General features: G+C 37.1%; 2 protein-coding genes across 10 annotated transcripts in view; one reads left to right on the top strand and one right to left on the bottom strand.

Moving 5' to 3' along the window:
• Window positions 1-26,738, bottom strand: part of myo (growth/differentiation factor myoglianin) — a 152,483-nt gene that overhangs the window by 8,929 nt on the left and 116,816 nt on the right. The window lies entirely within an intron of this gene.
• On the top strand, window positions 20,726-22,380 carry LOC108378590 (uncharacterized). Its single transcript, XM_017634894.1, has 2 exons — window positions 20,726-22,106; window positions 22,178-22,380. The coding sequence occupies exons 1-2, from the start codon at window positions 21,054-21,056 to the stop codon at window positions 22,181-22,183; spliced, it is 1,059 nt and encodes a 352-aa protein (XP_017490383.1). The 5' UTR covers window positions 20,726-21,053; the 3' UTR covers window positions 22,184-22,380.

The following is a 26,738-nucleotide window of genomic DNA, read 5'->3' on the forward strand; positions in this document are numbered from 1 at the left end:
AACAATTAATTTTTTTGTTGCATAATTTGCCGTTTGGCTTGTTTTGTGCATTAAAACTGTTTTTGATTTTCTCGTTTATTTGTTTTTGTTTAAACAGCCTTATTTAAAAAAAAATAGGGACTTGGAAAGCGGTTTAAAAATTGGTTAAAAATAATAAAAACAATTAATTTTTTTGTGACATAATTTGCCGTTTGGCTTGCTTTGTGCACTTAAACTGTTTTTGATTTTGTCGTTTGATTGAGATAAGAAAGCTTCTTAATTTTTTGAATTTTAACCATGGTGATTATTGTTTGTTTAAATATCAAAGTGGTACATAAAGAAACCGGGTTTGCTTTTCTATTATATTATTATCCTTTTCTTCTAAAAATTACATTGAATTGAATTATTATTTTTTTTTTCAAAAGTAAACTAGCTCATCTTAGAACGGCAAAAAACGGCAAATTTTGACATAAAGCCTAGTCGTTTGTCTTTGAGTTTGGAGGGGTGCTTCGCTAACTTTATGTAAAGTTAGCAAAGCACCTTATATCTAAAAAAATACCAGAGCGACAAAATTAGTTTCTCCACGACTAATTAACGGCAAAAAAACGGCAAATTGGTTTGTATATGCGACATTTTTTGCTTGATGTTGTTTCGCTAACTTTATACACATCAAATTTGGTTTGAGGACAAACCGGTTCGGCGTTGTGCCATCTTCAGTGCCATTTTTCGTTCAGAAAGTAATGTCTTTGATAATGAAATCGATTATCTCAGAAATAAAAATACTTTTCTTCCTAAAATAAATAAAAATCCATTAAATTTCGATTTCCAACCTAACCACTTTCCATTTGCACTACCTTTTAATGCAATGAATTCAACTTCGTTTCATAACAGTAATAGTTATCAACTTAACAATAGTCAAACTACCTCTATTCAATTTTCGTTTCTATATAACACGGTGATACAAAAAAAAAATCATGAAATACACCCGAAACCAGACCTAGTGTAGGTTGTAGCTATGGTCGAGTACAACATCACGAAATAGGTTCCCTATAGTTCCTGAACCCTCTATTTTTCTTTTACTTCAAAACAACCGTTATGTTTGTACTTGATGCTCTTAACTATTAACAGCTTGACTATTTTTCATCCAAAAAATAGAAAATGTTTTGAAAAGAGGATTTATAGACCTTTAAAATGGTGTATAAGAATATATTGTTAGACATAGCTTTTTGAAAGCTTTCATCGGTTAAATTTTAATAAGCCGCAATCTTTTTTTAATTTTTAAAATTTGACTATCGCTGATTTAAAAAAAATCTATGAAAGTTGCCAAACATGTAGTATTTACAAATCTAGAGTACCACTGTCCAATATAATGGACGCTAAATAACGGTAAAACTAAGAGTTTAATAAAATTTTTGATTGTATTTTTGAAATCAATGACTCAAAATTAGCCGGTAAAAAAATTTTCAGATCTTTAGCTTCTGCAGCTGATTTTTTGTACTGAGAGGGTTAAGCAAAAAATTTATTTTTCATAAAATCTTAGGAAAATGGGCGTGACACCGCCTATTTATATGACACTAGCGAATCCCCGGCGTGCTTCGCTGCGCCTTAAACGTATTTTTGTTTTGTTACTCACATATATTTGTATAGTATGGAGACTTTTTTTCAAATTAGATAAATATGTATACTGTATTTGAATATTGAATTAATACACGTTTAAGGAAAGGGTGCGATAGTAGACTCCAGTTGTAAGATCATAAATTAAATTTCCAAGAGAACGTCGGTACTTTACATATTTTCTAATTACCTTTCAAAAGATATTAACTAACACCCACACTCCAAAAAAAAATAAACAACGCTTCTTAGATTGAATTTTATTTAAACTTACTTATAAAGCTCTTTAAATATATTTCATAAATGAGACCATCACAGCCAATTTCACTTTAAGTGAAAAATCATTTTAGTTTTTTGAATTTTATATGGAAATTGACAAAAAATAAAAAAACATTTTCCATTTAAATTGCTGGTGAAACCGGCTATAAGAGTTTTGGGAGAGAATTACAACACAAAAATACACAGGCCGAGAGTAGTGTGGGGTGAATAACTTCTCTATTTTATTCATTCTGAATAGCAAGCTCAAATGGTTCTTTTAAGATTAGCTGTGAAATGTCTGTAATCTGTTTCGATAGCCTCTGAAAAGAAGGTTAGTTAAGACCGCCAAGTCAGCGTACGAAGCTTGATCGACGCCATTCGACTCTTCATCAGACAGAGCAACTTTCTCAAAATCGAGGAGTTCGCCTCACCTTCTAACGTACATGCTAATTTAGCAACTTCGCGAAAAAAATGTTCCGAATTCCCATGAAGCCCAACGAATAGACATACATATGTCAGTGGTGCACAGCGTTGGTAGAGCTCCCAATAGAAGCGCAATATTTTTGTATCTGTATGTGTGTACTCAGCAAAACAGCTCGCGTATCCCAGCAGAAATCGGTTGTATGCATTCGTGAAGAATGCTTGTTATATGAGTGAATTAGTGTGAACAATTCATGCGTAGTCATGAATTTCCACAAAGAAATTCAAATTCTAGCGAACTGCAAGCGTACGTACGTTGTTGTTGTTTTAAGTACATTTCCTGATAAATTTGAAGTGGAATTTTTGTAATATTTTCAGTCTTGTATAGGGATGCAAATTTTAAGCAGTTACATCGATACATCGATGTCTCGATGCATCGGAGAAAAGAACATCGGGGCTAAAATATATCGCCAGAGAAACATCGATATATCGATATATCGATGGTTTCCGATGTTTTGCAATTTGTTAATTTCTAGTTGAATTTAAGGCAATATTGAATACTTTAATAATTATGAATGTATTTTCCTGTATTTTATTATATATCCTTTCTATACCCTTTCTATTATTAGAATCAAAATGCATACCATCGTAAGGTCGTTCGGGCCTAAAGATCCTAGGCCTGATCTTGTTGAAATTAAGGGGTGTTTGGTTCTGTTTTAACGGCTAGGCTATTAGCATTCACAATGAATCCAACAATTTTATTGAGCTTGGGCCGTTTTTTATGAAAAATGTTGTGGAAAAGCAACAATAATTTACAAAGGTAAGACGTTATAGCTGCTATTTGGGAGATCACCACATCTTCTAATCAGACTTCTTCAACAGCGGTCACTGAGGAGATGTGGTGATCTTCGAAATAGCAGCTATAACTTCTACCTTTTGTAAGTTATTGTTGATTTTCAATAGCTTTTTCTTAAGAAACGGCCTCAAGCTTAATAAAATTGTTGAATATAATTGTTATACGGCCATAAATAACAAAAAAATTCTGAATGAATAATAAATTTAAGGTCAGTCAAACATACCGAAAGAAAGTCGGAGAGTCTCCTTAAAGTCGATGTTTAAAACATCGGTAAAACTTCCATCGATGAATCGCCCATTTCGCGATGTTAGTAAATTGTAAACATCGATGGCAAACATCGAAAATTGAACCGATATTATCGATGTTTCAAAAACATCGATGCATCGTTTGCATCCCTAGTCTTGTACAAATATTTTAGTGAACGGACGTGTTGTACGATACTATTTTCAGCACAAACGGGCTTTTACAAGATATGCATTTGCATATGTAAATGCTACTTTTTTGTATGTCCCCGTATATTAAAATGTATCAGAAAAGTAGCAGTTACATATGGGGATACATATCTTGTAAGAATGCTTTAATACTGTTCCATTAATGCGTTTTTGTATGTTTGAAACATTAATACAGCCATATGCATACAGCAGTGGTACAAGTGTATGGTTAGAGTACGCATACGCTCTGAGAAACCACGCGTGTTAAATGGAAATGAAGGTTCATTTATACTGGGATGTATATACAGTAGCAAGTTCATGCCACCAACAGCGATGTCGTATGCATCAAATTTCTACTGGGATGTGATGCTTACAGCACGAAATACAAACGCAAACTGACCGGCTGCTAGCGGCGCATAAGTTCGGCAGCTGCGCACACACGACTTATATGTGAAAGCCGAGCATGATTCAATAATACAAGGTTCGATAAACTGACAGTTGTCTCTCTCGCACCGCTCTCTTACCAGTGGCACCGTGTTGCTTCTTTGCACATTTACATGGAAACAGTGTAGCTTTGTGTGAAATAGAAGTATGAGCGTTTGGGTAATATGTTTATTTGTATATGCATATGAAGCATATTTAACTGATGAAAACATAAACTGTTATTAAATTGAATGTTTACATCAATCTCATAGTAGTCTTATTTTAATTTTGAGTCATTTTGCAGTTTTTATACAGCTAAATAGCACATAAATTACGTAATTCACGTAGATATATCAATATTACGTTCAACATTTCGTTTAAAATGCCAGATTTCCTGCAAATACATTAGAATTTACAAAAGGAATTTCACTACTAATTTTGTACTTTTTTACTACCATTTTCGCACCAAGAGATTTCATTGTTCCCCTTTCTCCGTCCTTCGTAAATGCAACCTTTTGTAAGGGAGTGTCAAACCGCAGCTGTCAATAATTATCTAACCTTGTATTATTGAATCATGAAAGCCGAGTAGCTCCCGGAGACTCCCGTGCAGACCTGGGTAACGGCGCAAATTTTTTGGCTCTGACACCCTAACTCCAGCGCAACTGTCGGAATCAGCACAGTGTGTTGGCGCAATTGCGCCTCTTCAGGCTAAAGCTCATTTCCTTTATTGCTGCACTCCACCAGCAAGGTGATATCGGTTGAGAAAAAACTCAATTATACCCAACTTCAAAACCCAAAAATACAACAAACCCATCATTTTCGCATTCAGAAGGACCGCGACGAATTATAGCAACACCACCTTGTATAAATTTGCCTTGTGCTGCACATTTTACAAGAGATACTTCTATTTCGGGTGTTCTTAGCTGGTTCTTTGCGACACCCTGTGTTGTCAGTGTTCCGGTGTTAAACTAAGGTGGATTAATACAAGGTGGTACCGGTTGGGCAAAAACCACTCAAGTATACCCAAGTTCAAAAAACAAAAATACAACAAACACATAATTTTCACATTCAGAAAGACCGCGGCTAATTTTAGCAACACCACCTTGTAAAAATTCGCCTTGTGCTGCAGATTTTAGAAGTTACATTTCTTTTGTGTGTTCTTTGCTGGTTCTTTGCGCCGCCCGGTGTTGTCAGTGTTCCGGTCAGTGTTGCCACGGACAATTTTTTTCCTACCAAACTTCCTACCAAAATCAACCAAAACCTTCCAAAATTTCGTTTAAGTTTTTAATATTGCTTTTAATATCAAGTTTATTAAAAATGTAGATAACATAACATTTAGAAAAACTAAAACACAGCTAAGACAATAAAAACATATTAACTACGTATAACAATTCATTTTACTGTACAGACGTACACAAAGGTTTGTCTCTTTACACATGCATATTATTATTATTATTATTATTATTATTATTATTACGTCGGATATACACGCGCTGTGACCTAAGGAAATCTATTCTGCTTAACCCTAATTGTAATCACTCCAGCCTTATTCTGTTTAAGAAGTTAGGCACTTTGAGGGCGCCATGCTTAAAATTTTGGATGAAGAAGACAATCGTTCCCCAAAGTGTATCAGTCTGCTGGGGTTTCCTCCACCAGCTCACAAAAGACTAGGGACCATGCAAGTGCATTTGGGTTCCACGCTTTGCGAGGCAGTCAGCTTTCGTTGCCTTCAAACCCTTCACGTCCCGGAACCCACCACAGCGTTACGTTATTGTGAGCTCCCAAGTGGTTCAAAAAAGTTTACAGCTTTCCAAAAGCCTGCTGCCGTTTTAAAATAGTCTAAGGCTTTAACTGCCTGACTATCCGACATAATATTTAATTTGGCCCCATTTGTCTTTCTACAAAGACTCCGATTGCGAAGAATTTCGCCTGGAATATAGGGTAAGTGTAAATTGGTAGACTTTCTGGAATTTCGTTCCAAATTTGCCTGCCCCGGTACTCTCGTCGTCCATCTTTGATCCGTCTGTATACCATGCGTGGGACCTTTCCTCAATCATAGTTATTATCACTTCACTGCAGGTCCTTTCAGGAGTTGTGACCTTGTAGGGTTTGTAGAAGGATAACTCGGGATTATTAAGGAACGGCTTTAGAACCTCCAAACGATCCCGAAGACCCGAAATTTTCTTGCTGATCATATTGGTCAGTCGGAGGGCGCTTCAGCAGGCCTCTTTTTCAAATAGAATAGACAAAAAACATAGCTCGTGTAGAGGCCACGTGGACCAGTCGGCGTGGCTTGCTAAAGCTGGAACCCGCCTTTACATGAGTAGCTTTTGGTCACCAGTACCGCATATGTAACATTGGGTCTTACTACCATATTGAGGGCAGAATAGATCTCCTGGTCGCAGTGCATTCCTCAACTGAATACCTATCTACTACCATATTGAAAGACCAATAGGTTAGTTTTGGTGATATTCCTCAAGTCATGCAATGAAGTCCCTGTCAGGTAGACAATGGTGGACTCCACCGGTGAAATATTCGTGTAAACAAGATTGCTAAAATGTTTGGAGATACATATTTTATATTTTTCNAACCCGCCTTTACATGAGTAGCTTTTGGTCACCAGTACCGCATATGTAACATTGGGTCTTACTACCATATTGAGGGCAGAATAGATCTCCTGGTCGCAGTGCATTCCTCAACTGAATACCTATCTACTACCATATTGAAAGACCAATAGGTTAGTTTTGGTGATATTCCTCAAGTCATGCAATGAAGTCCCTGTCAGGTAGACAATGGTGGACTCCACCGGTGAAATATTCGTGTAAACAAGATTGCTAAAATGTTTGGAGATACATATTTTATATTTTTCGCAAATACCTATTATTGTCGCGGAACCTACCAAAATCCAATCTAGCCTACCAACCTACCAAATGGAAAAAAACCTACCAATTTTGGTAGGAAGAGCTCATGTTTGGCAACACTGGTTCCGGTGTTGCTGGCGCCATTGCGTTACTGAGTTGTGAAAATCGGTATCGGCGCCAGTAACTCAGTTCTCGGTATCAGCGCAATGGCGCGGCGCCGCACTTTGTTACCCACGGTACATACATAAATGATTTGCTGTTGTTTGTGCATGCCACTACAGCGTTGGAAAAATGGAATTTGGCTAGATAGGGGCAGGATTCCCATAAAAAACAGGGCTAAATTACTTTACCATATCAATTCTAATTTGAACATACTTATGTACATATGTATGCATGTATTAAAATCTAATTGGATTGATTGAATGTTGATCTGTTGAACTAACAATGAAATAAAGAAGCTGAAGATCAATGTACATATGTATGTATGCCACACCAATAAGCTTAAGGCTCCATTATGCATACTTGGCATTGCTTGAGCGATGTCACATAAGGAATCTGTTAAATGAGCTTCGCGTGTAAGCGGTTACCCAACGCACAGCATTACATACGTAAAAGTCTGTTGGTTTTTGATTTCTACGTAAAAATGGTATTGCAGTGCATGCAATGCCAAGTATGCATAACAGAGCCTTTACAGTGAGCATGTGCCGATATCGCAGCAAGCAGCATTTTGAAGTAAATAAAATTATAGTTTAAAAAACTAAAACCTCCCTATTATAATTGCCATTCGTACTGTCGTCAGGTATGTAACTTGAGAATAGAAATCGCTGCATCTTTTAGGCGCAACAATATTACATAGTTACATCCCGAGCTAATAAAAGGAAGGTAATAATAATAATAATAATAATAAACAAAAACAGTTGCCAACCGAAATACACGATGTACAGTGTTTGTTTGTTTTGAACGCTGCGCTGCTTGTACATACATAAATTTCGTTTTGCGCGCAGCGCTGCTTGTACATAAATTTCGCTTTGCGCATGCCTGAAGCTGGCAAAGGTTATTTTTTTACAAGCTTTTATTTAACTTGGTCATCCTGCGGAAATTTCCAATCGATTTTAAACTAACTTCCCGACAAGGTAGAAGTTTTCAGCATAGTTCCAATCACGATGACAATGCAATTTAAAATATAAATGAATTCCCTATATGGTCCAGGGGTCTTGATACAAAGGCGGTCAAAACATAGTAAAATATATGGCTAACATAATGTGACCAACTATTTCATAGCTCAAAGAAGTACAGCTTAGGTTGGGTTAACGCTGCGAGCCGATTACCAAATTTCGAATGCGGCTACTTTCGATCCCTGAGACTCGGGAAGGTTGGACTGTCGAAAAGAAAGTGTGGATATGATTCCACTTCATCTTCCTTTTGACAGCTGATACAAAAGGATCAGTCGAAATTCCTAGTTTCACCGCATAAATACCAATCGCACAATGGCCTGTCAGAACCTTCATCACTAGCCCTTGAGAGGTAACGTCCTTTAAAATACCCTATAAAGACATTTGTTGCAGCAGACAAATGTCTTCGTTTCCTTTTTTATGTCACAAAAGGACCTGGTTTCCCTTAGCCAAACAGCAGTTCGTGCCGCGACAATTCTGTCTGCAATATCCGCAGGTGGAGGTGTGGTTCCCAATGCTCCGCTAATTCCTGTTGTTGTTGTAGCGGCACTACTAAGCCCCGCCTGTTTCGGGTCAACTTTTAATCATTATCGTCAAGCACAACTAACGGTAGGCCCAGGAAACGAGCTGTTTCGATGGGGTCGGACCAAAGGGAGAGAGGTGTTAGTTGAGTCGGATTGAGCTGGCATGTGAAGAGGTGGTTGGTGTCGTGGGGGGAGTCTCCACATGCCGGGCACTCATTTGGGATGTTTGGGTCGAGTCTGGACAGGTAGCTGTTTAGGCGGCTACAATATCCAGACCGTAACTGAGCCAGGGTAACGCGGGTCTCTCTAGGTAACTGAAGCTCCGTCTCTTCCACAGGTGGTGATTGGGCTCCGATAACGACATTCCTAGGCCGGGAGTCGAGGTAGGTGGAGACAGACTCCCTATGAATGTCGTTAATCGCTCGTCTGTACGTCATTGGGTCCAGTGGTTGGTCTGTGTAGGTCTGGACTGCGTCCTTGTACATGAATAGGTGCCCCCTGACGTGCCTGGGCGGAGGCTCCTCCTCCAGCAGTGGTCTGTTGGGGTGTTCACTTCTGTGACACCCCACAAGAAACTGCTTACAGAGCATCTTGTTGTGTTCCCTTACGGGGAGCACTTGGGCCTCACTGTGTAGGTGATGCTCAGGCGTCATCAGAAGGCACCCGGTCACTGTCCGGAGTGCGGCGTTCTGACAAGTCTGTAGCTTCGTCCACTGCGTCCAACTATTCCCCGGCGTCCAAACTGGCGCAACATAATTTAGAACCGGCCGGCCAATTGCCTTGTATGTTGCCAACAACGTTTCTTTGTCTTTGCCCCAAGTGCTGCCGGCGAGCGACTTGAGGACCTTGTTGCGGCTCTGTACTTTGTTGACAACTGCGGTTGTGTGCGCGGAGAAAGAGAGCAGGCTATCAAAGGTAACCCCTAAAATTTTCGCGTTGTTCACCGTCGGTATTGGTGTGCCGTCGACGTGAATGCCTAATTCAAGCCTGACCTCCTTCGTCCAGGTGGTGAAGAGGGTCGCCGTTGATTTCGTTGGGGAGAGGGTTAGGCTCCTTGCAGTGAAGAAGCGAGAAAGGCTGGAGAGAAAGCCGTTTACTTTTGAGCAGAGGTCATCAATTCCATTCCCAGACGCCAAAATCGAACAGTCATCAGCGTAGGAGATCAGGGAAACTCCTTCAGGTGGCTGGGGGAGTTTCGAGATATAGAAGTTAAAAAGTAAGGGGGAGAGAACACCACCTTGTGGAACCCCTTGTTTTATTCTTCTAGGTTTCGAGGTTTGATCTCTGAAGATTACTGATGATTGCCTACCAGTCATATAATTCGCCGACCATCGCTTCAGTCCCTGTGGGAGAGAGGAGGCCTCAATGTCTTCTAGCAGCGTGGAATGGCAGACGGTGTCAAACGCCTTTGACAAGTCCAGCGCTACTAGGACAGTTCTCTCACAGGGGCGGTTTCGATTTAGGCCGCGGGTTATCTGGGTGTTTATGGCGTTAAGTGCTGTTGTTGTGCTGTGCACTTTACGGAAGCCATGCTGATGTTTCGCTGGGGTTAGGTGGCAGGTGAAGTATGGGAGCAGCAGGGCCTCAAGTGTCTTCGCGACCGGGGAAAGGAGCGTTATCGGGCGATAAGAGTCTCCTCTGTTGGCGGGCTTCCCCGGTTTCAGCAGTGGGACCACTCTCCCTGATTTCCACACATCAGGAATGATGAGAGTGGTCATAGACAAATTGAGGACCTCCGTGAGGTATGCTACCCCCACAGGCCCCAAATGTTTGAACATCAGCATACAGATTCCGTCGGGTCCAATGGCTTTGGAGGCTTTCGCCTTCCCGATGGCCCCCTTTACTTCACCGCTGGTGAAAACAAGTGGTGCATCGTTTTTGGGCAGTTTGTGCAGCCTCCTGGTCACTCGACGTTTGGCCTTGTCTAAAGAAGGATGCAGTGTGAATTGCCGACTGAAATAGTTCGCGCATTTCTTCGGGTCCGATGAGGCGTGACCTTCGAATGAAATTTCCACTGTGTCATCACGCTTCGTCGGGTTGGACAAGGACCTCACGGTTGACCAGAGCTTACTCACACCAGAGGTGAAGTTACAGGCATTCATGTGCTCTTCCACTTTGTCCGCTTGTGTTGATTTACCAGTTGCCGAATCTCCAAATTAAGTTCCCTCAAGCGAGGGTCCCCGGGGTCGACCTGGCTCCGCTAATTCCTGTTTTACAAGGGCAGCCTTCTCTAGTGAGCTCCACCACAAGGTCTCCTTAAAACAGTGTAGGCTTAAATCTGGTTTCCTAGAGCTTATGAATACAAGGCGACCGACACCTTTCCTATCCTTTCCCCAATGTTATGCTTCCACGACAGCCGCCGTTGATCGCCCACTTAGTTACCTGGTTCATGTAACCTTAAGCCAGGTCAAAAAGATGAAAGTTCCACATCATCTACATCAGGGGTTCTTAAACTTTTAAGATGATGCAACCCTTACTAACCACATTTCATTCTATGGAACCCCACATCAAATTACTAAAAATCAAAGGAAGAGCAATTTAAATATGATTAAAAACTTTTACTAGAAGTAGTATAAATAATTTAAATTTTAATGTGAAAAATGAAATTGTTTCACTGTCAGTAATTATTGTATAAAATAGTAGTTCGATATAATGTCTGAAAGCTGTATGCACATTCTGGGGTAGCATCCAACTTCGACCTGAATCTGTTTTTTGTATAAGTGTAAGCTGAATCCCTTGTTGACAGAGTACGTTGTGACAGAAGGGCGCAAAGTTGAGATGGCCTTTTTAGCGACTTCATGATATTTACTCTTAACACTAACTCAAAACTCTTTCAGAGACACAGATTCAAATGTGTGTTGTTACAATGTCGAAGTACTCTGGAGATATATGAATGCTTCGTAAATGGATTTTGTACCAAACCGATATTACTACTACCATCCGAAAAATAATCTGGCAAAGATTTCAGATGATGCCCAGTTATGACATTTCACATTTCATTTGGCAATTCGTCGCGTTCCCTGTAGAAAGTTGTATGTAACCCTTTGGCTACAGCGGCCAACAACACATACCGGTAAAAAAAAAAACTGGCGCGCGCAAGCTCAACGCTCTTATGTAGGTAAGAAGTACGGTTGGTCACATTAGGCTAGCAGAGCGTAGTTTGCCAAAGAACGTAAAACCACTATAAAATTGTTAAATCTGCCGGCGGTAGTAAATAAGAAGTATAGTTGCAGGCGCTTGTAAGAGAAATACCGGAAATCAGCTTCAACAGTGTTTAATCACGACTGCTAACACCAGGCACCTAAATGCATGCTATGTACTGCTGCATTTGCAAAAATTTTCTTCAATTAATGTATGAAATTTTTGCACATGCACTTCTCAACTGCCATATAATAAAACTTTATTAAGGGCCTACAGTGCCTACCCACTACTTTTTGGTCCAATAAATATATATTTTTTTGGTATAAATACATACATGCAAACGTACTGGTCTCCCCTCTTACTTAGTTATTCATGGTGCTTCGAGCCGGATATGAACTAGCGACCTATGGATCTGCAGTTCCACAGTATTTTGAAATGGGGTTACATGAAACTGCTGAAACAGGAGACGTTAAGTAATGAGAAAGCTGATCGTTTATTTGTGTTTGATTCTTCTGTTTCAAAATAAATTCTGGACGGTGCTTCTGCAAATCATAGGCTGGCTCCACATCCTCCTCGAATTCGATACGACTTTTGTTCTCCACCTTCGTGCACTCTTTTAGTTTTAACACTCGCAAAATCGAGTAGGACTCATCTTGAATGGTTTTTTTTTCAAAAATAAAAACAGAACTGTTTTCAGTTGATTTTCCCAAATTTAGCAAACAAGTAAATACCTGCACTTTGTACTCGATACCCATGAAGTACTTGTACACGCGCATAGAAGTACAAAAAATACTCGGTACTTGATAGAGGTACTCGAGTATATACTTCTAGGTACTGGTATTGGAACATCACTACTTCAAGGCAGGATGGGCAAATGGATTGTTGTCATTTAAGTTTATCACAGTCAGGTGCTTGTGCCTGAAGTGGCCAGTCAGCAGTTCTAGAAGTTGCCTGCAGTCCCATCTGCTCAATGAGAGGAAAAAACTAGATAGAACTTCTGAGATTGAAGGCAACATGTGTTTTGCCCACCCGTATTCCGTCGATGACCCCAGTTATTGCTGAGCGAAGTATTCACCCAGTTTCTGATGGTGGCTTCGATGGTCGAAGTAAGGAGTGCTATAGCTGGTTGCGTATCGAGGAATGCCTGGTCTAAGCCAACTGTGGCCAAATAGTCTGCGGGTGGTCTTTAAGGATTCCCTAAGTATGAAGACACAACGTTATGGTAAGTGCAGCAGTGCGTCAAGAGCACTATACACCAGTCAAAAAAATTATTGTTAAATAATGAGGCTATCAAGCAGCCATTTTGGTTCTTTACCATCGCAACCAGATAAATTTTCGTGGTCCCCCACCTACAGCTCGTGGACCCCACATTTTTTTTACGCCAACGTAAACCCCTGGGGGTGAATCACCGGTCTAAATTAACTAATTTAAGCAAAAGTACGGCCTTGAATTATATGTTTTTAGTAACCGGACTTTCAAATTTCTTTAGCAGTGTGACTAAGGAATTCATCAATATTTTCTCAAATTTGATATATACCATGGGTCATTATCTAAAAATTAGTTTTTCTTAGAATTTTAGGAAAACACACTTTTCACATATACATATGTATAACTCAAAAACTCGAGCACCCCCCTGTCTACGCCCATGGGTATACGTATTGCGCTAAGCCCCCTTAAGCACCGCCATGAATATTTTTGAAATCGGAGGTTGAGCACAATGTGTGTATCAAATTTGGTCGAGATCGGTCTGAAGTAATTTTTGAGATACGAATATCTATACTACATATAAAATTAAAGCCAAAAAAAACGTGAGAGCAAAATAGCCGATGTACTGGGTCGATTCTATTCCATTTAGTGAAAGGAGTTACTCAAACTCTAATGAAAATTACTAACAATTTGTACTAATTTACTTCGTTTTTAAAAAGTTTGTCGCGCGAATAGCAAGCCAGCATTTAAATATCTGCGTACATACATATACATTCATAACCAATTATGCATGTACCCTGAATTCGCCGACAAGCTTTTTTAAAAACGAAGTAAATTAGTACAAATTGTTAGTAATTTTCATTAGAGTTTGAGTAACTCCTTTCACTAAATGGCTTTTAGTAACTTCAACGAGACCTTAACTTATTTTATTTTATTAATTTTAGTGCAGTTTTGACAAAATTGTCTTACTAAAAAATCTTTTGTTACACTACTTTATTTTAATCCTTTGATTGTACATATTAAATAAAAGCTTGTTTTTAAAAAATATTTTTTGTACATTTNTAACTTATTTTATTTTATTAATTTTAGTGCAGTTTTGACAAAATTGTCTTACTAAAAAATCTTTTGTTACACTACTTTATTTTAATCCTTTGATTGTACATATTAAATAAAAGCTTGTTTTTAAAAAATATTTTTTGTACATTTTTTTATTTTGAACTTTTTAGTTTTATTTTATATAACCAGGACATAATATTTAAACGCTGTCTCTCCATTTATGAGCGTAGTACATTTAATATAAGCGGCGTAAATCTTTTCGATCATCTGTTTAGGCTGAGCAAAACACGTTGAGTTCAGATAACGAAAAAGTTGTACGATAGAAAAAATGGCGGAAAGTTGGCAACTGTTGAACTGAGCGGAACTACTCAACTGTGCGTTTCTAGGACGGACAATCCACGGTTAGACAATATGAACGCGCCCAATGTGTCACGAATTAGGAGCATAATCAGAAACAAATCGGTCTATTATTTAACTTAAGCATTCAGATCAAGTACAAACCACAACCCGGTAGGTGATCTACAGAAATTCGTATAGAAATATCCCAAGGTTAACAGCTGATTTATTCAATCTAATTTCCGGTATTTGATCTTACCAAGGAACTCAATATAGAATCAATCATACCAAAATAACGAAAATAAGATTTTATTTTGTTGCTTTAAATATAAAAGTTCTTTATATGTAAAAGTCTATCTTAAACTAAAGCATTTTCATCTAAGCTAAGAGCCCGTTGTTGATTTTGAAATTTTAGCAAGTCATTATAAACCATTTATGAGATTGAAAACGAAAAACCTGGAGCGCATGCAATACAAAGCATTAGATTTAATTGACAATAGAAAAACACTACATAACATAGACCTAAAATTTCTACAGAGAAAGTATAAATTTGAGATCGATTTTAAGCGGTCGTTATTCATATATCCACATTCATTCATATGTATATTACCCTTCATATCAATTCAAGTCTATTATATGCGCACAACGCTTTTCATTTTTAATCCCAAAAATGGTTTATAATGACTTCTGCTAAAATTTCAAAATCAAAATTTATCTATATAAGTTCTATGGGACTAAGAAATAAGTATTAGTTTTTAATTCTTAGTTCATTTATAAAAGCGTTGTGCANATTAAATAAAAGCTTGTTTTTAAAAAATATTTTTTGTACATTTTTTTATTTTGAACTTTTTAGTTTTATTTTATATAACCAGGACATAATATTTAAACGCTGTNTTATTTTCTACTTTTTAGTCTTGACTGTACAAAATTTTGCAATAGATATTAAAATAGTTCAACTTGCAGTGAAAGAGAACAGAAGACTCTGCAAGCAAAATGTTGTTTGCTCACGTTTAGTGTAAACATACATATGTATGTACATACATACATCTGACAGCAGCTAATTTCATTTAAAGAAATGGCGTGTCGTCCATTTCCGCTGTAGCGTATGTAAATAGTGCATATATTTAGGTGCAATATGTAACTTCTTCTGGCGGGGCGACATCTAGAGTCTTCTAATTGTATCTCCTTGATATGATGCCTACAACGAGGTTGATATCTAGACAAGGTTGATACCTAGAATTTGCCATAAATAGCTTTGCTTTATAATATAAATGGTGGGCTGGACATGCAACATTGCAAGTTGAGAAAAGCGTTGTAAAAAGCCGTTAAGTGAAGATCACACGATTTATACATTTGTACGGATTTGTACATTTTGGCAGTAAAAGAGTGGTGTTTAGAAATTTGAGTTCAGCTCAATAAAAGAATTTCCGAACAACACCACTCGGTACCTGCCGAAATGAACAAATCGAGTGATCCCTGCTTAAGATGAACACCAACATAGGGAGCTGCGAAAACGTTAAAATTTAAAGCTAACATAAGTTCTTATCATACATACATGTTGTCGATGTTTTTGCAAAACTGCCCGTCGACCAGTTGCAAACCCGCCTAAATAGCCATTGTGACAAAAACGAGATTTGGTAACCCTGAACTCCAGGCATCGAGATTTATGCATAAGAATCGTAAAATCATTACTGAAACAACAGATTTGTAAAATAATAGCTAGAAAAAATACCACCTATCAAGGCAATTCCTTCAAAGAAAAACCGTTTTTTCGCTCTAATAAAAAATTCGAGTGCCTAAAATAGGCGGTTTTGCAATTGGTCGGTGGGCGGCTTTGAAAAACATCGCAGATTTGTCTATCCGTACATATGTACATATGTACGCTCTTAAAAAGTATGCACGGGAAATTAAAATTTTTGTAACGTTGCTAGAGCACTTTTCAGATTAATGTTTTTAACACCAAATTATTTAATTAACAGCGTAGAACGCTGAAACCAAATCTCAAACGCACTGCAGAGAGTTTTACGCTGTCAAACGACAACAATTGACTAAGGGCCGTTCAATATCCGTGCAGTTTAACGATAAACGAGACGGACGTCGTGGAGCTAAAATTTAATTAATCCCCTGAAGACGATCTCCGATGTTTTAATTCCATCAACACCCTGACCTCAAAGCCGGCATTAAAAAGGATTACTTGATTAAAATCAAAAAGGTCGCAGTACAAAACGGATACAGATTTATCTGACGTCTAGTAACTTTGAAGAAAGCTTAACTTATTTTATTTTACTCATTTTAGTGAAGTTTTAAAAATCCTTTGCTAAAAAAACTTTTGTTACATTATTTTATTTTAAGTTAAAGTTAAAGTTTATTAAAGTAAAAAATCTGTTTACAGAGAAATTATGTCTAGTATTTACATGATCAGTGTTTAGGAATTCTATCCTTTTCAACTTCAACATTTATTTTATTTTATTCCTTTGATTATACATGTTAAATAAAAGCTTGTTTTTAAAAAATATTTTTTTTTTTACATTATATATTTTATTTTTATTTATATAATGAAAACAGCTCTTATAAAGATTTTATTTTGTTGCTTTAAATAGAAAAGTTCTTTAAATGTAAAGTCTGTCTTAAACTGAAGCATTTTCATATAAGTTAAGGGCCCGTGGTTCAATGTATGGCTATCACTAGTACATCATTATCGAAGATTTCGACATCATGCATATAACAGTTGTTGTATTTAACCGGAGCTTCCGATTTGTGTTAATCAGACATTGAACAACGGGCCCTAAGGGCCTATTTCAAACAAATATTTAAACGGCACTTAAGTATAATTGGGGATTGCTGTTTAAATTCCATTTAGCTTTCGTTAGGTTTCAGATCGACTTTATTTAAATATGCCAATCAATTGGCAGCACTGCTGCTTGTTCCTTGAAATTGTTGTTGCATTTGTTTGTTTGTTAACATTTTGTGCTGAACAGCTGATTGTTTTTAGTGGGATTTGGTGGGATTGATTAAACAACCTACCAATCAATCTTGGTTGTTTGGTACAAACCCAGGGTTGCATATCTCATATTTAAATAACCAATATTGGCCNGGAACAGACTACATTTAAGTTCAGATTAAATGTATGATCTGAAAATGAATAGTGAAAGTTAATCAACAATCTCTACTTAAGTAGGCCATTTGAAATTGGGCCTAAGCCTTTTGACCACTTCGCTATGTTAATTATAGACAATTATTTTCCGTTTACCATTACCATCCCATGGCACATGACTATGCAGCATTATCCACATCGCCTTAACAGTATTCAGGAGAAACACATCGTACACAGGGCTGCCAACTTGGCTCAAACCGTGCCATTTTTGGCCGTATTTTATTTCAAATGGCACTTAATTTTTCAATTTGGCACTTTTGAAAAATAATAATATTTCCATTCATTTTTATGAAATCCCTTGCGTGTTGCCTTACTTCTTTTTGTAAACTAAAATTTTCTAATTTCTATAGTGTATACAACTGGTTTATCTTACTTTGCATTGGAATTTCGTTTTAGGAATGANTGGCACTTAATTTTTCAATTTGGCACTTTTGAAAAATAATAATATTTCCATTCATTTTTATGAAATCCCTTGCGTGTTGCCTTACTTCTTTTTGTAAACTAAAATTTTCTAATTTCTATAGTGTATACAACTGGTTTATCTTACTTTGCATTGGAATTTCGTTTTAGGAATGAGTTTGTAATTTTAATGCTAAATGAGAAGAACTAAAAAGAATTACAGCTTTTTTGGCACTTTTATTTTTCTATTTGGCATATTTTGGCACTGTTTTATCCTCAATATGGCACTTCATAGCAAATTATAGTTGGCAACCTTGATCATACTAACTGCGCCTGCGCGATAGTAGAAGTACCTACGTGGCTTTTATTATATCTCTGTATTTCCATAACTCCCTGTGTGAGGAAACCAAGTAATGTAATTCTTAACAGAAGTGCTTAAAACTTAACAGTTTGGCAATTTAAAAAGGAGTGAATGAAAGGGCGTTTTCAGCTTTTCATAAGCGTTTCTTTGTTGTATGTTGTTATATTGTATATGGTCTTTGTACTAAAATTTCTCGTCGAAGTACTTTCGAGTGCAAGTATAGTCGAGTATTTCCTGGCGATACTGTGAGTAGCATCGAATTTTCTCACCGATACTTTTAATGAGTACAGGCATCGAGTACATGGTGGTATCGGACGAACACTACCTTCAAGGGGATGAGACGGTGGAACACTTTTTGAGCTTCTTGCCTGCTTGGTTGTTTGTCATCGATTTTTCTAGATTCGGTCTTTTCTCAATTGTCAGTTTCTGAATTTAAAGTTTGGCATACAAAGCTTTGCGGTTTTGTTGTTTCAAGTTTTGTGTTTTAAAAATGTGTGATACATATTTTTCGCATCACTTTAAAACTCGGAGCGATAAAAATAAAGACTATCACAGCGCACGGCAGTGCGCACGAGTGACGAAAGCAGCCACAGTAGCATGCTGAAATGACTCGCTTATGTATACACGAGATTTGGAAGTTTTTATCCAGACGTCCAACCGACATGTTTGAGGTATCGTTGGAAAGGTCTTGTAGAGTGTGTCCAGAAAATATATTCAAGTTTCATAAACGATTATCCGAATTCTTAAAAATTTGGCTAAAGTGTTGCGAATCAAAAAACGCTTTTGCCGGTTTAAGGGGGCATGAGGGTATACCCGACATATTTAGTGTTATTCTATCGGCCAATACCTTTCAAACGATACCTTATATATTGAGTTCCGGCTACTAGTTGGAAAGATATAGAGACGCTTTGCGATGTGTGTAGCGTCTGTACGTACCTTCATTTAATTTTTTTCAAACTTTCAGGAATTAAAGTACCAAAAAAAAAAGGAAGGTTTTGCTCCAGGATATTTCGATTCGTATGCCCTTGTGGGCGTGGCTGGTGCCTGAAATTCGAAAAAATTCCGTTTTTAAACTACCACTGAGGCCGCACTTCTCATTCCATACCATTCATGTTGATATCAGTAGAAGGGCCATAAAACAAGCTATCTAATGCTGTCTTTTGCGTTTATGAAATATAAATATGTCATAACGTTATCGCCTGAAAACTAAAAATCGGGCTGCTGAAAATATAGATTTCGAGTATTTTCTCAAAAGCTGGTCAGTCGATTTTATTTTAGGTTTCCTTAAGTCTAGCCCGAAACCTTAGCTTTCATTTGGTATATAGCTTATATCTGGAAAAACTCTTGTTGTGGATATATTACGATTCAAATTGAAAAAATGTCGCTCCAAATAGCGAAAAATGGTTAAAAGTTAACATATTCGTCTAATTTGGGTACTTTAAGTTATAAACGTAACATATCCAATTTCCCGCAAAAAACTTTCCGTTCCCCAATGCCACCTAAACTGAAGTTCCCTGCAAATTGGGGGAATTTCGCTGTACGCGATACATATTTAATTAAACAAATAAGAAATGTTTTTATTTTTGCTGGTTTCTTTGTTTTCTTGTACATACGTAAGTATACATGTATGTACACATTCAGTGTGAATGTAATGATATCGTGGGCAGGATATTTGATGTATACAGTATGCAACTATACCCGCACTTAACCAACCTGGGAAGACGCTTACATTATTATCTACATTTGTACATACATATATTGTATGAGATGTTAATGTTTTCGATTTTTGCGATCCCAGGGATCCCAGGATTAGTCCCGGGATTTAGAAATTCATTATTTTCCAACAACTTAACATGAAAAACATTGCATCAATATAGTTTGAGAAGCTGTCCTACCAGACAATAAATAATAAATAAATGGGTTTGAAATTTACTTTATTATTTAAGTTAAAAATATTTCATTAGTGTAATCTAGAGCAATTGGCAACCATGCAGAAATGATAAAATACATTTGGGGTATTCACAACGGTGTCGTAAGTGTCGTATCGTTGTATGTCGTAAACTTTAAACGCCTAAGAAATAAATTAAAGGAGTTCGCAAAGTACCAACATATCATATTATGATTTTTTGTAGTGCTAAAAAATAGTTGGTTGACGTTTAAAGTTCTCTAAACATTTATTTAAGCTTTTAAAGTTTACGACATACAACAATACGACATTTACGACACCGTTGTGAATCGCTCAATTTATTTTATCTAATTCCATGGCGACCATGTACATATTTTATACAAATTTTTCTGTGAAACACAACGAAAGAGAAACTGGAGAAAGAAAATAAATGCAAGGCAACGCTTCGTTAAAATCTATTTGAGTACTTTTTTGCGCAAGGCGAATTTATATAAGGTGGTGTTACTAGCTCAGCTGATTTTGTGTATGTGTTTCGCCGCACGGCTTCTGATATCAAATTGAAAAATTTTGTTTGAATTTCTACACACACTCTTACAGATTTTGACAGTTTATGCCGCCAAAGCAAAAACAAAATACATGTAATTTTTTGTTTTTGTACTCCTGCTATCACCTTATATTAATTCGCCTTGTTTTTGCGCTTCTAGCTCTTTTCTTACGTATGTATGCATGTAGGCGAAACGAGTTTGAAATCACTCAATCCAATTTGAAGTTGCCCTTTCGTTGTGTCGTGCTAAGCAAAAAGGAAGCCAATTGCTATTGAACGTTTGAGTGTGTCAGTTGTTTGAAGGATTGTTGCTGAAAAATAAAGAATTGTATTGTTGCTGCCAAATAAATTGGTTAAATAAATTGTTCCCCGCAATAAACCCTCCTTGTGTTTTCATCAGGTGTGGGGTCGGAACATGACCCGACTAAATAAGAGTGAACTGCAAAACGCTTTAGAAATAGCAGGAATTACGTACCCTGCTACTTCTACTGTGTCTCAATTGCGTGCCCTGTTAGATGGTGGACGGATGGAGAATAGCTTTGAGAATGACTCTGGTGTTGCTGCTGCCGCCGGCGGTGAATCTAATGTTAGAGAATTGAATGCTGATGAAATTAGTGAAAACGAAAATTTGGACGCACAAATAGCTATGCTTGAGAAACGGAAGAAAATGTTATTATTGCAAAAAGAGTTGCAAGCATTAGAATTAGAAGCGCCTAGTGCACGTCAGCGCATCTCCGTTATGGATATTGACGGGATAGTACCAAAATTTTCTGGAGATAACGCTTATCCAATTGAAAAGTGGATCAACGGCTTTGATTATGCCGTGAAGGTCGGTTATAAAGATGACCATTTCAAGTATATGTGCATGCGTCGCCTGCTGTCGGGTACAGCCGTCATTTTCCTGCGCACATCGTCTGCTGAATTGAAAGTAGCACTTTTGAAGCAGTATAAACGCAACATATCGACTAATGACGTATACAAGGAGTTATACCGACGCAGGCGTTTGCCTAACGAGGGCATTATTTGCTACATGTTGTCAATGAAGGAGATTTCAGCACAGGCCAGTTTAGTCGAACACGAAGTAATTAGTGCAGTAATTGAGGGACTGCGATACAACACTGCGTATACCTCAATATTGTATACCGCCAAGAATTTGGATGAACTTCGGGAGCTGTTTATAAGATATGAGGAAAATCGAACGAGTGACAGTGCAACACGTAATATACAACAGCGTGCAGAAGGTGGGACCAAATCAGAATCTAATGTGATATGCTTCCATTGCTCGCAAATTGGGCATCTTTCGAAACAATGCAAGCAACCAAAGCGCGCCAAAGGATCATGCTTCCGCTGTGGGAGCAAAGACCATCTACTGAATCAGTGCAACCAACCATCAACGAAGACGACCGTAAATGCTGTGGCTGAGGAGCCAACCGATCCGGATGTGTACAATGTTGAGCCTTATCAGACTGTAAGTATTGTTTTTTGTAATCGGAACACGAACAATAAGAAGTTTACGAAGTGTATTTCTTTGATTGACAGTGGTAGTCCTGCCAGCTTTGTTAGCAAGACGCTTTTGGCTTTTGATATAACTGACGATGGCCCAGTTCTATCTGATTTTTATAGCTTGGGTGGCACTAAACTCAAAACCTTTGGTAAAATTGATTGTGAGATTTTGCTGAATGGCAAATCTAAAACGCTTTCGTTATTCATAGTATCAGATGGCCTCTTTTCTAAGCCACTGCTTCTTGGAAGAGACTTTTTCACATCATTTATTACTCAACTTTTCATGTTAAATTGTAGTGAAGAAAAATATGAATTAAAGGAATCAAATGAATTGAAATCAAATGTGTCTTTAATTGATAGTATTGTTCAGGTTCCGAAAAATTTGCAACATTGCTATATTGATGATTGTTCTGATGGTCATTCTTTCGCTTCTATTATCGATGGCGAGATTTGTGGGGATATATCCCCAGATAGATTGGTTAGTGATTGTCTTCCGATTAGTGTTCGTTGCGCCGTTGGGGCCAGTATTGGTAAAGAAGCGAATGGTAACATTTTAAGTGAACGGCAAAATGCGGATTGTTTCTCCTTTATAGAAGGGAATATTGCATGTGCAATAGATGTCGAGGCTATTTGTAAAACCAGTGTTAGTATTACTGATTGTGATATTGATTCTACTTTGCATAGTGATGCACGTTTAGCATTAGAACGCATTATACATACGTGATTGCTATTTGAACTGTCCAAAAGAGTCTATGGCAAAACCATATGAAATGTCTATAAAGTTAACCTCTGATCAACCCATCTACTCTCATCCACGAAGATTATCTTATAAAGATAAATTTGAAGTTCAGAAAATCGTGCATCCATTTGCATCACCAATAGTATTGGTTAAGAAGAAAAGTGGTGAAACTCGCATGTGCATTGCCTATAGGGGTTTAAATAAAATTACTATAAGAGATAATTATCCACTTCCTCTTATTGAAGACTGTTTAGAGTATTTAGGTGGGAAAAAGTATTTTACATTACTGGATTTAAAAAGTGGTTTTCACCAAGTGAAGGTAGCTAAGGAGTCGATAAGATATGCGGCATTTGTTACACCTGGTGGCCAGTTTGAGTATGTCATGATGCCATTTGGCCTCAAAAATGCCCCTTCCGTATTTCAAAGATTTATTACATTTATTTTGAAAGATTTCATTTCAAAAGGCCTGCTAATAGTTTATATGGATGATATATTGCTAGCAACAGTGGAGTTAGAATCGGTATTGACACAGATAGCTAAGCATGGACTTGAATTGAAGTTGTCAAAATGCAAATTTTGTCATAATAGCATCCGGTACTTGGGGTACGATGTAAGTCATAAAGGCATTGAACCAAATCAGGAGCACAAAGAATCTGTTGCGAAATTTCCTTTACCAAAAAGTTTGAAGCAGTTGCATTCTTTTATCGGGCTATGCTCCTACTATTTCAGAAAATTCGTCTTACAGTTTTCAAAAATTGACAAACCGTTGGATGATTTGCTAAAAAAACGCAAAGTTTGAGCTCGATGAAGCCTGTTTGAATGCAATTGCGGAATTAAAATCGAAGCTCACTGATCCTCCAATTTGTCAATATATAATCCCAAAAATGAAACTGAATTGCACTGTGACGCAAGTGATCAGGGGTTTGGTGCTGGTTTGCTACAGCGCCAATCAGATGGGAAGTTTCACCCAATTTTTTATTTTTCACAGCGAAGTACAAATACTGAGAGCAAGTATCATAGCTTTGAGCTAGAAACCCTCGCTATCATTTACGCTTTGCGACGTTTTAGAGTTTATCTTGAAGAAATCCCTTCTAAATTATCACTGATTGTAACTCACTTACGCTAACTTTAAGCAAAAATACGCTTAACCCAAGTATTGCTAGAAGGGCTCTTGAAATGCAAAATTATGACTATTCCGTTCAACATAGAGGAGGCGCTAATATGGGTCATGTCGATGCTCTTAGTCGAAGTGAAGTAGTTTTTGTTGTTAATGAAGACGATTTGGAGTTTCAATTGAAGGCGACTCAAAGTCGAGACTCAGATATAGTAAAAATCCGTGACAGATTGATACATTCATTATGTAAACAAAGACGCCTAAACTTATACAACAAATCTGTTTCTTTTCGTGTTGTATCTTTCAAGCATTTGTGCAAAGGAGTAATGTCGCAAAACTCATAAACTTCAATGGACAATATCTCAGGTTTAAAACAAGACATCTCGTTGAGTTAAACAGCATTATCAAGGGGAAATATTTTGCTTTCAAATGTTTTATTCAATTTTGTAAAAAACGAACTATTCTTGATGAAAATACATGAAGAATATAGAAAAAAACGGGTTTTTCGTATGTTTAGGCTCAAAATTCTCGAAAACCTAAGCTAATCGAGCAAAACTGATTTTGGATTCAGGGTCAGCGCAACGAAACCTTTAGAAAAGTATAAGCTAGTCCCAGGGTCTTAACTTTTTTAAATTTTGTAGGCCTGTGTAAGCCATGTGTACAAATCTTGAATCAACCAAAAAATAACAAATTAAAGCCTTAAATACATTTTTATTGCCTTTTTTACGTTTTAAAATCAAGTTATAACTAAATTTTTTTAGTAGCTTTAAAGTAAGTTGTGTTGAAAGTACTGTCAAATAATTTGCGATTCTTAATTCAAGTGTTTGTAAGAAAAATATGTAGTAGAACTCATCTGCGTTTAATAAAATTGTATTATATATTAAATTGTGTGAGTGCTTTATCTATATTATGAGTTATTATTAAGCAGTATTGGTCTTGTCCCACCCGTGACAAAAAAGGTAAGAGTTGTTATATTTAATTACAGAAGTTGAAGTTGTGTTTTGGGTTTGTTACATAAAGTTAGAACTTCATTGTCAATGTTTACCACAATTGCATTTTCGTTTCCACATAGTTAGATAAGAATAATTCAACAGTCAAGCATGTTCCACCAGTGACAGCTACAGGTGGTACAGTTGCCAGAGGTAGATTTACAGGGCTGATAAGCTTTATTGTTTGTGAGGTGGACGCAGGCGAGAAGGGTGGAAGCGCGGACTCGCCCATTACTTATATACCCTTGTGGTCAAGTGTGATTAAGTTAAGTGACATTTTGACCAGTTTTGGTTTTTTCTTTTGTTTATTTAATGTTCATAGTTTTTTTTTTATAAAAGTCTAGCACATTACATAACCAGAACCACATAAATCCACATTTCAAACTTCGTACAAAAATTATAAATTTCAAAAATTTTAACAGTTACACCCAAAAATTTTAAACTTTTTGTTCATAATTTTTAGAAAAATTCTAGGTATGCAGTTTTATAGCGTATTAAATTTAAGTAGAAAAAAGTAAACATTTAAAGACGCTAGGAGATCGCGTTGATTTTTAATATTTTTTTTGGCTGACGGTGCTAGGCTTTTTCTTCTATATAAAAAGCACTATACTAAATAAGATAAAACGTGAGTGAACTGAACCCCTACTTGGCTTCTTATATTTTTAATAACTAATCTTTAATATGGACCTCACTAAAAGCTCCTTTTCATATAAAAATTCATACGAGTCCCACCCGTGACAAATGTTGTCCCACCCGTGACAGAGGAATTTTGGATTTTTTTTAATAATAAAGCCATCCTTTTTGTTGTAGTTTTTGCTTTGTTTGCATTCGTGGTTCTTTTTTTTTATTATAAGACATCAAGTTCACACAGAAAAGTGAAATAAATTCGCAGAGTTTTCGTAAAATATATCTGCTCCCAAAAGCAGGTTATTTTTTTGTCCCACCCGTGACAGAAGAGATAATTCAGATTTTTTCCATATAAAAGTAAGCTGGCATTTTTTTCGTATCTTGTTATAACTCATATAATAGTCAATTAGGTGTAGCTTTATCAAAATGTAGAATTGTTCAGTACTTTTTACTTAAATTTAAACAAGAAAGAAAACTTTTTTCTGTTCAAAAGTCCCACCCGTGACGTTGGAATCGCCCTTCTGTAATGCTACTGCTTCTCAGCCAAACGATCTTACATGTGAAATGGATGGTTTCCAACCAAGCCACCACTCATAAGGCGATTTGAATTCCAGAACCTTTGTAGGCGCGCGATTTCGTAAATACGTTGCCGTATTCACTGCCTCGGACCAAAAGCTTATTGGTACTTTCGATTCTTCTAGCATACAACGACTCATTTCAACCAAAGTTCTATTAGCTCGCTCCGCGATCCCGTTCAGCGGTGAGTAAACTGAGGTTGTTTGATGAAGTATTCCATTTTGTTTCAAAAATAAATCAAACTCCCTGTTTAAGTATTCGCGACCATTGTCGCTACGCAAAATTTTAATAAACGCCCCTGCCTCTTTTTCTGCCTTAGCTTTAAACTTTTTAAATACATTCAATAGATTAAATAGATTTTTGCTTTAAAAAATACGTAGACATATACCTTGTATAGTCGTCTATGAACGCTATGAAATATGAAATGTGAGCTCCCTGATAAACAAAAAATTTTCAGGTAAAAGTGTCACCGTTTTTGAAATATTTACATTTTTTTGAATTAAAAAAAAATCGTACCTTTTCATGTATTTTCTTTAACTGCATCTACAAACC

The sequence above is a fragment of the Rhagoletis zephyria genome, unplaced genomic scaffold (genome assembly GCF_001687245.7).
Source record: "Rhagoletis zephyria isolate East Lansing unplaced genomic scaffold, Rhagoletis_zephyria_1.1 Rzeph_scaffold_00117, whole genome shotgun sequence".
Classification (NCBI taxonomy): Eukaryota; Metazoa; Arthropoda; class Insecta; order Diptera; family Tephritidae; genus Rhagoletis; species Rhagoletis zephyria.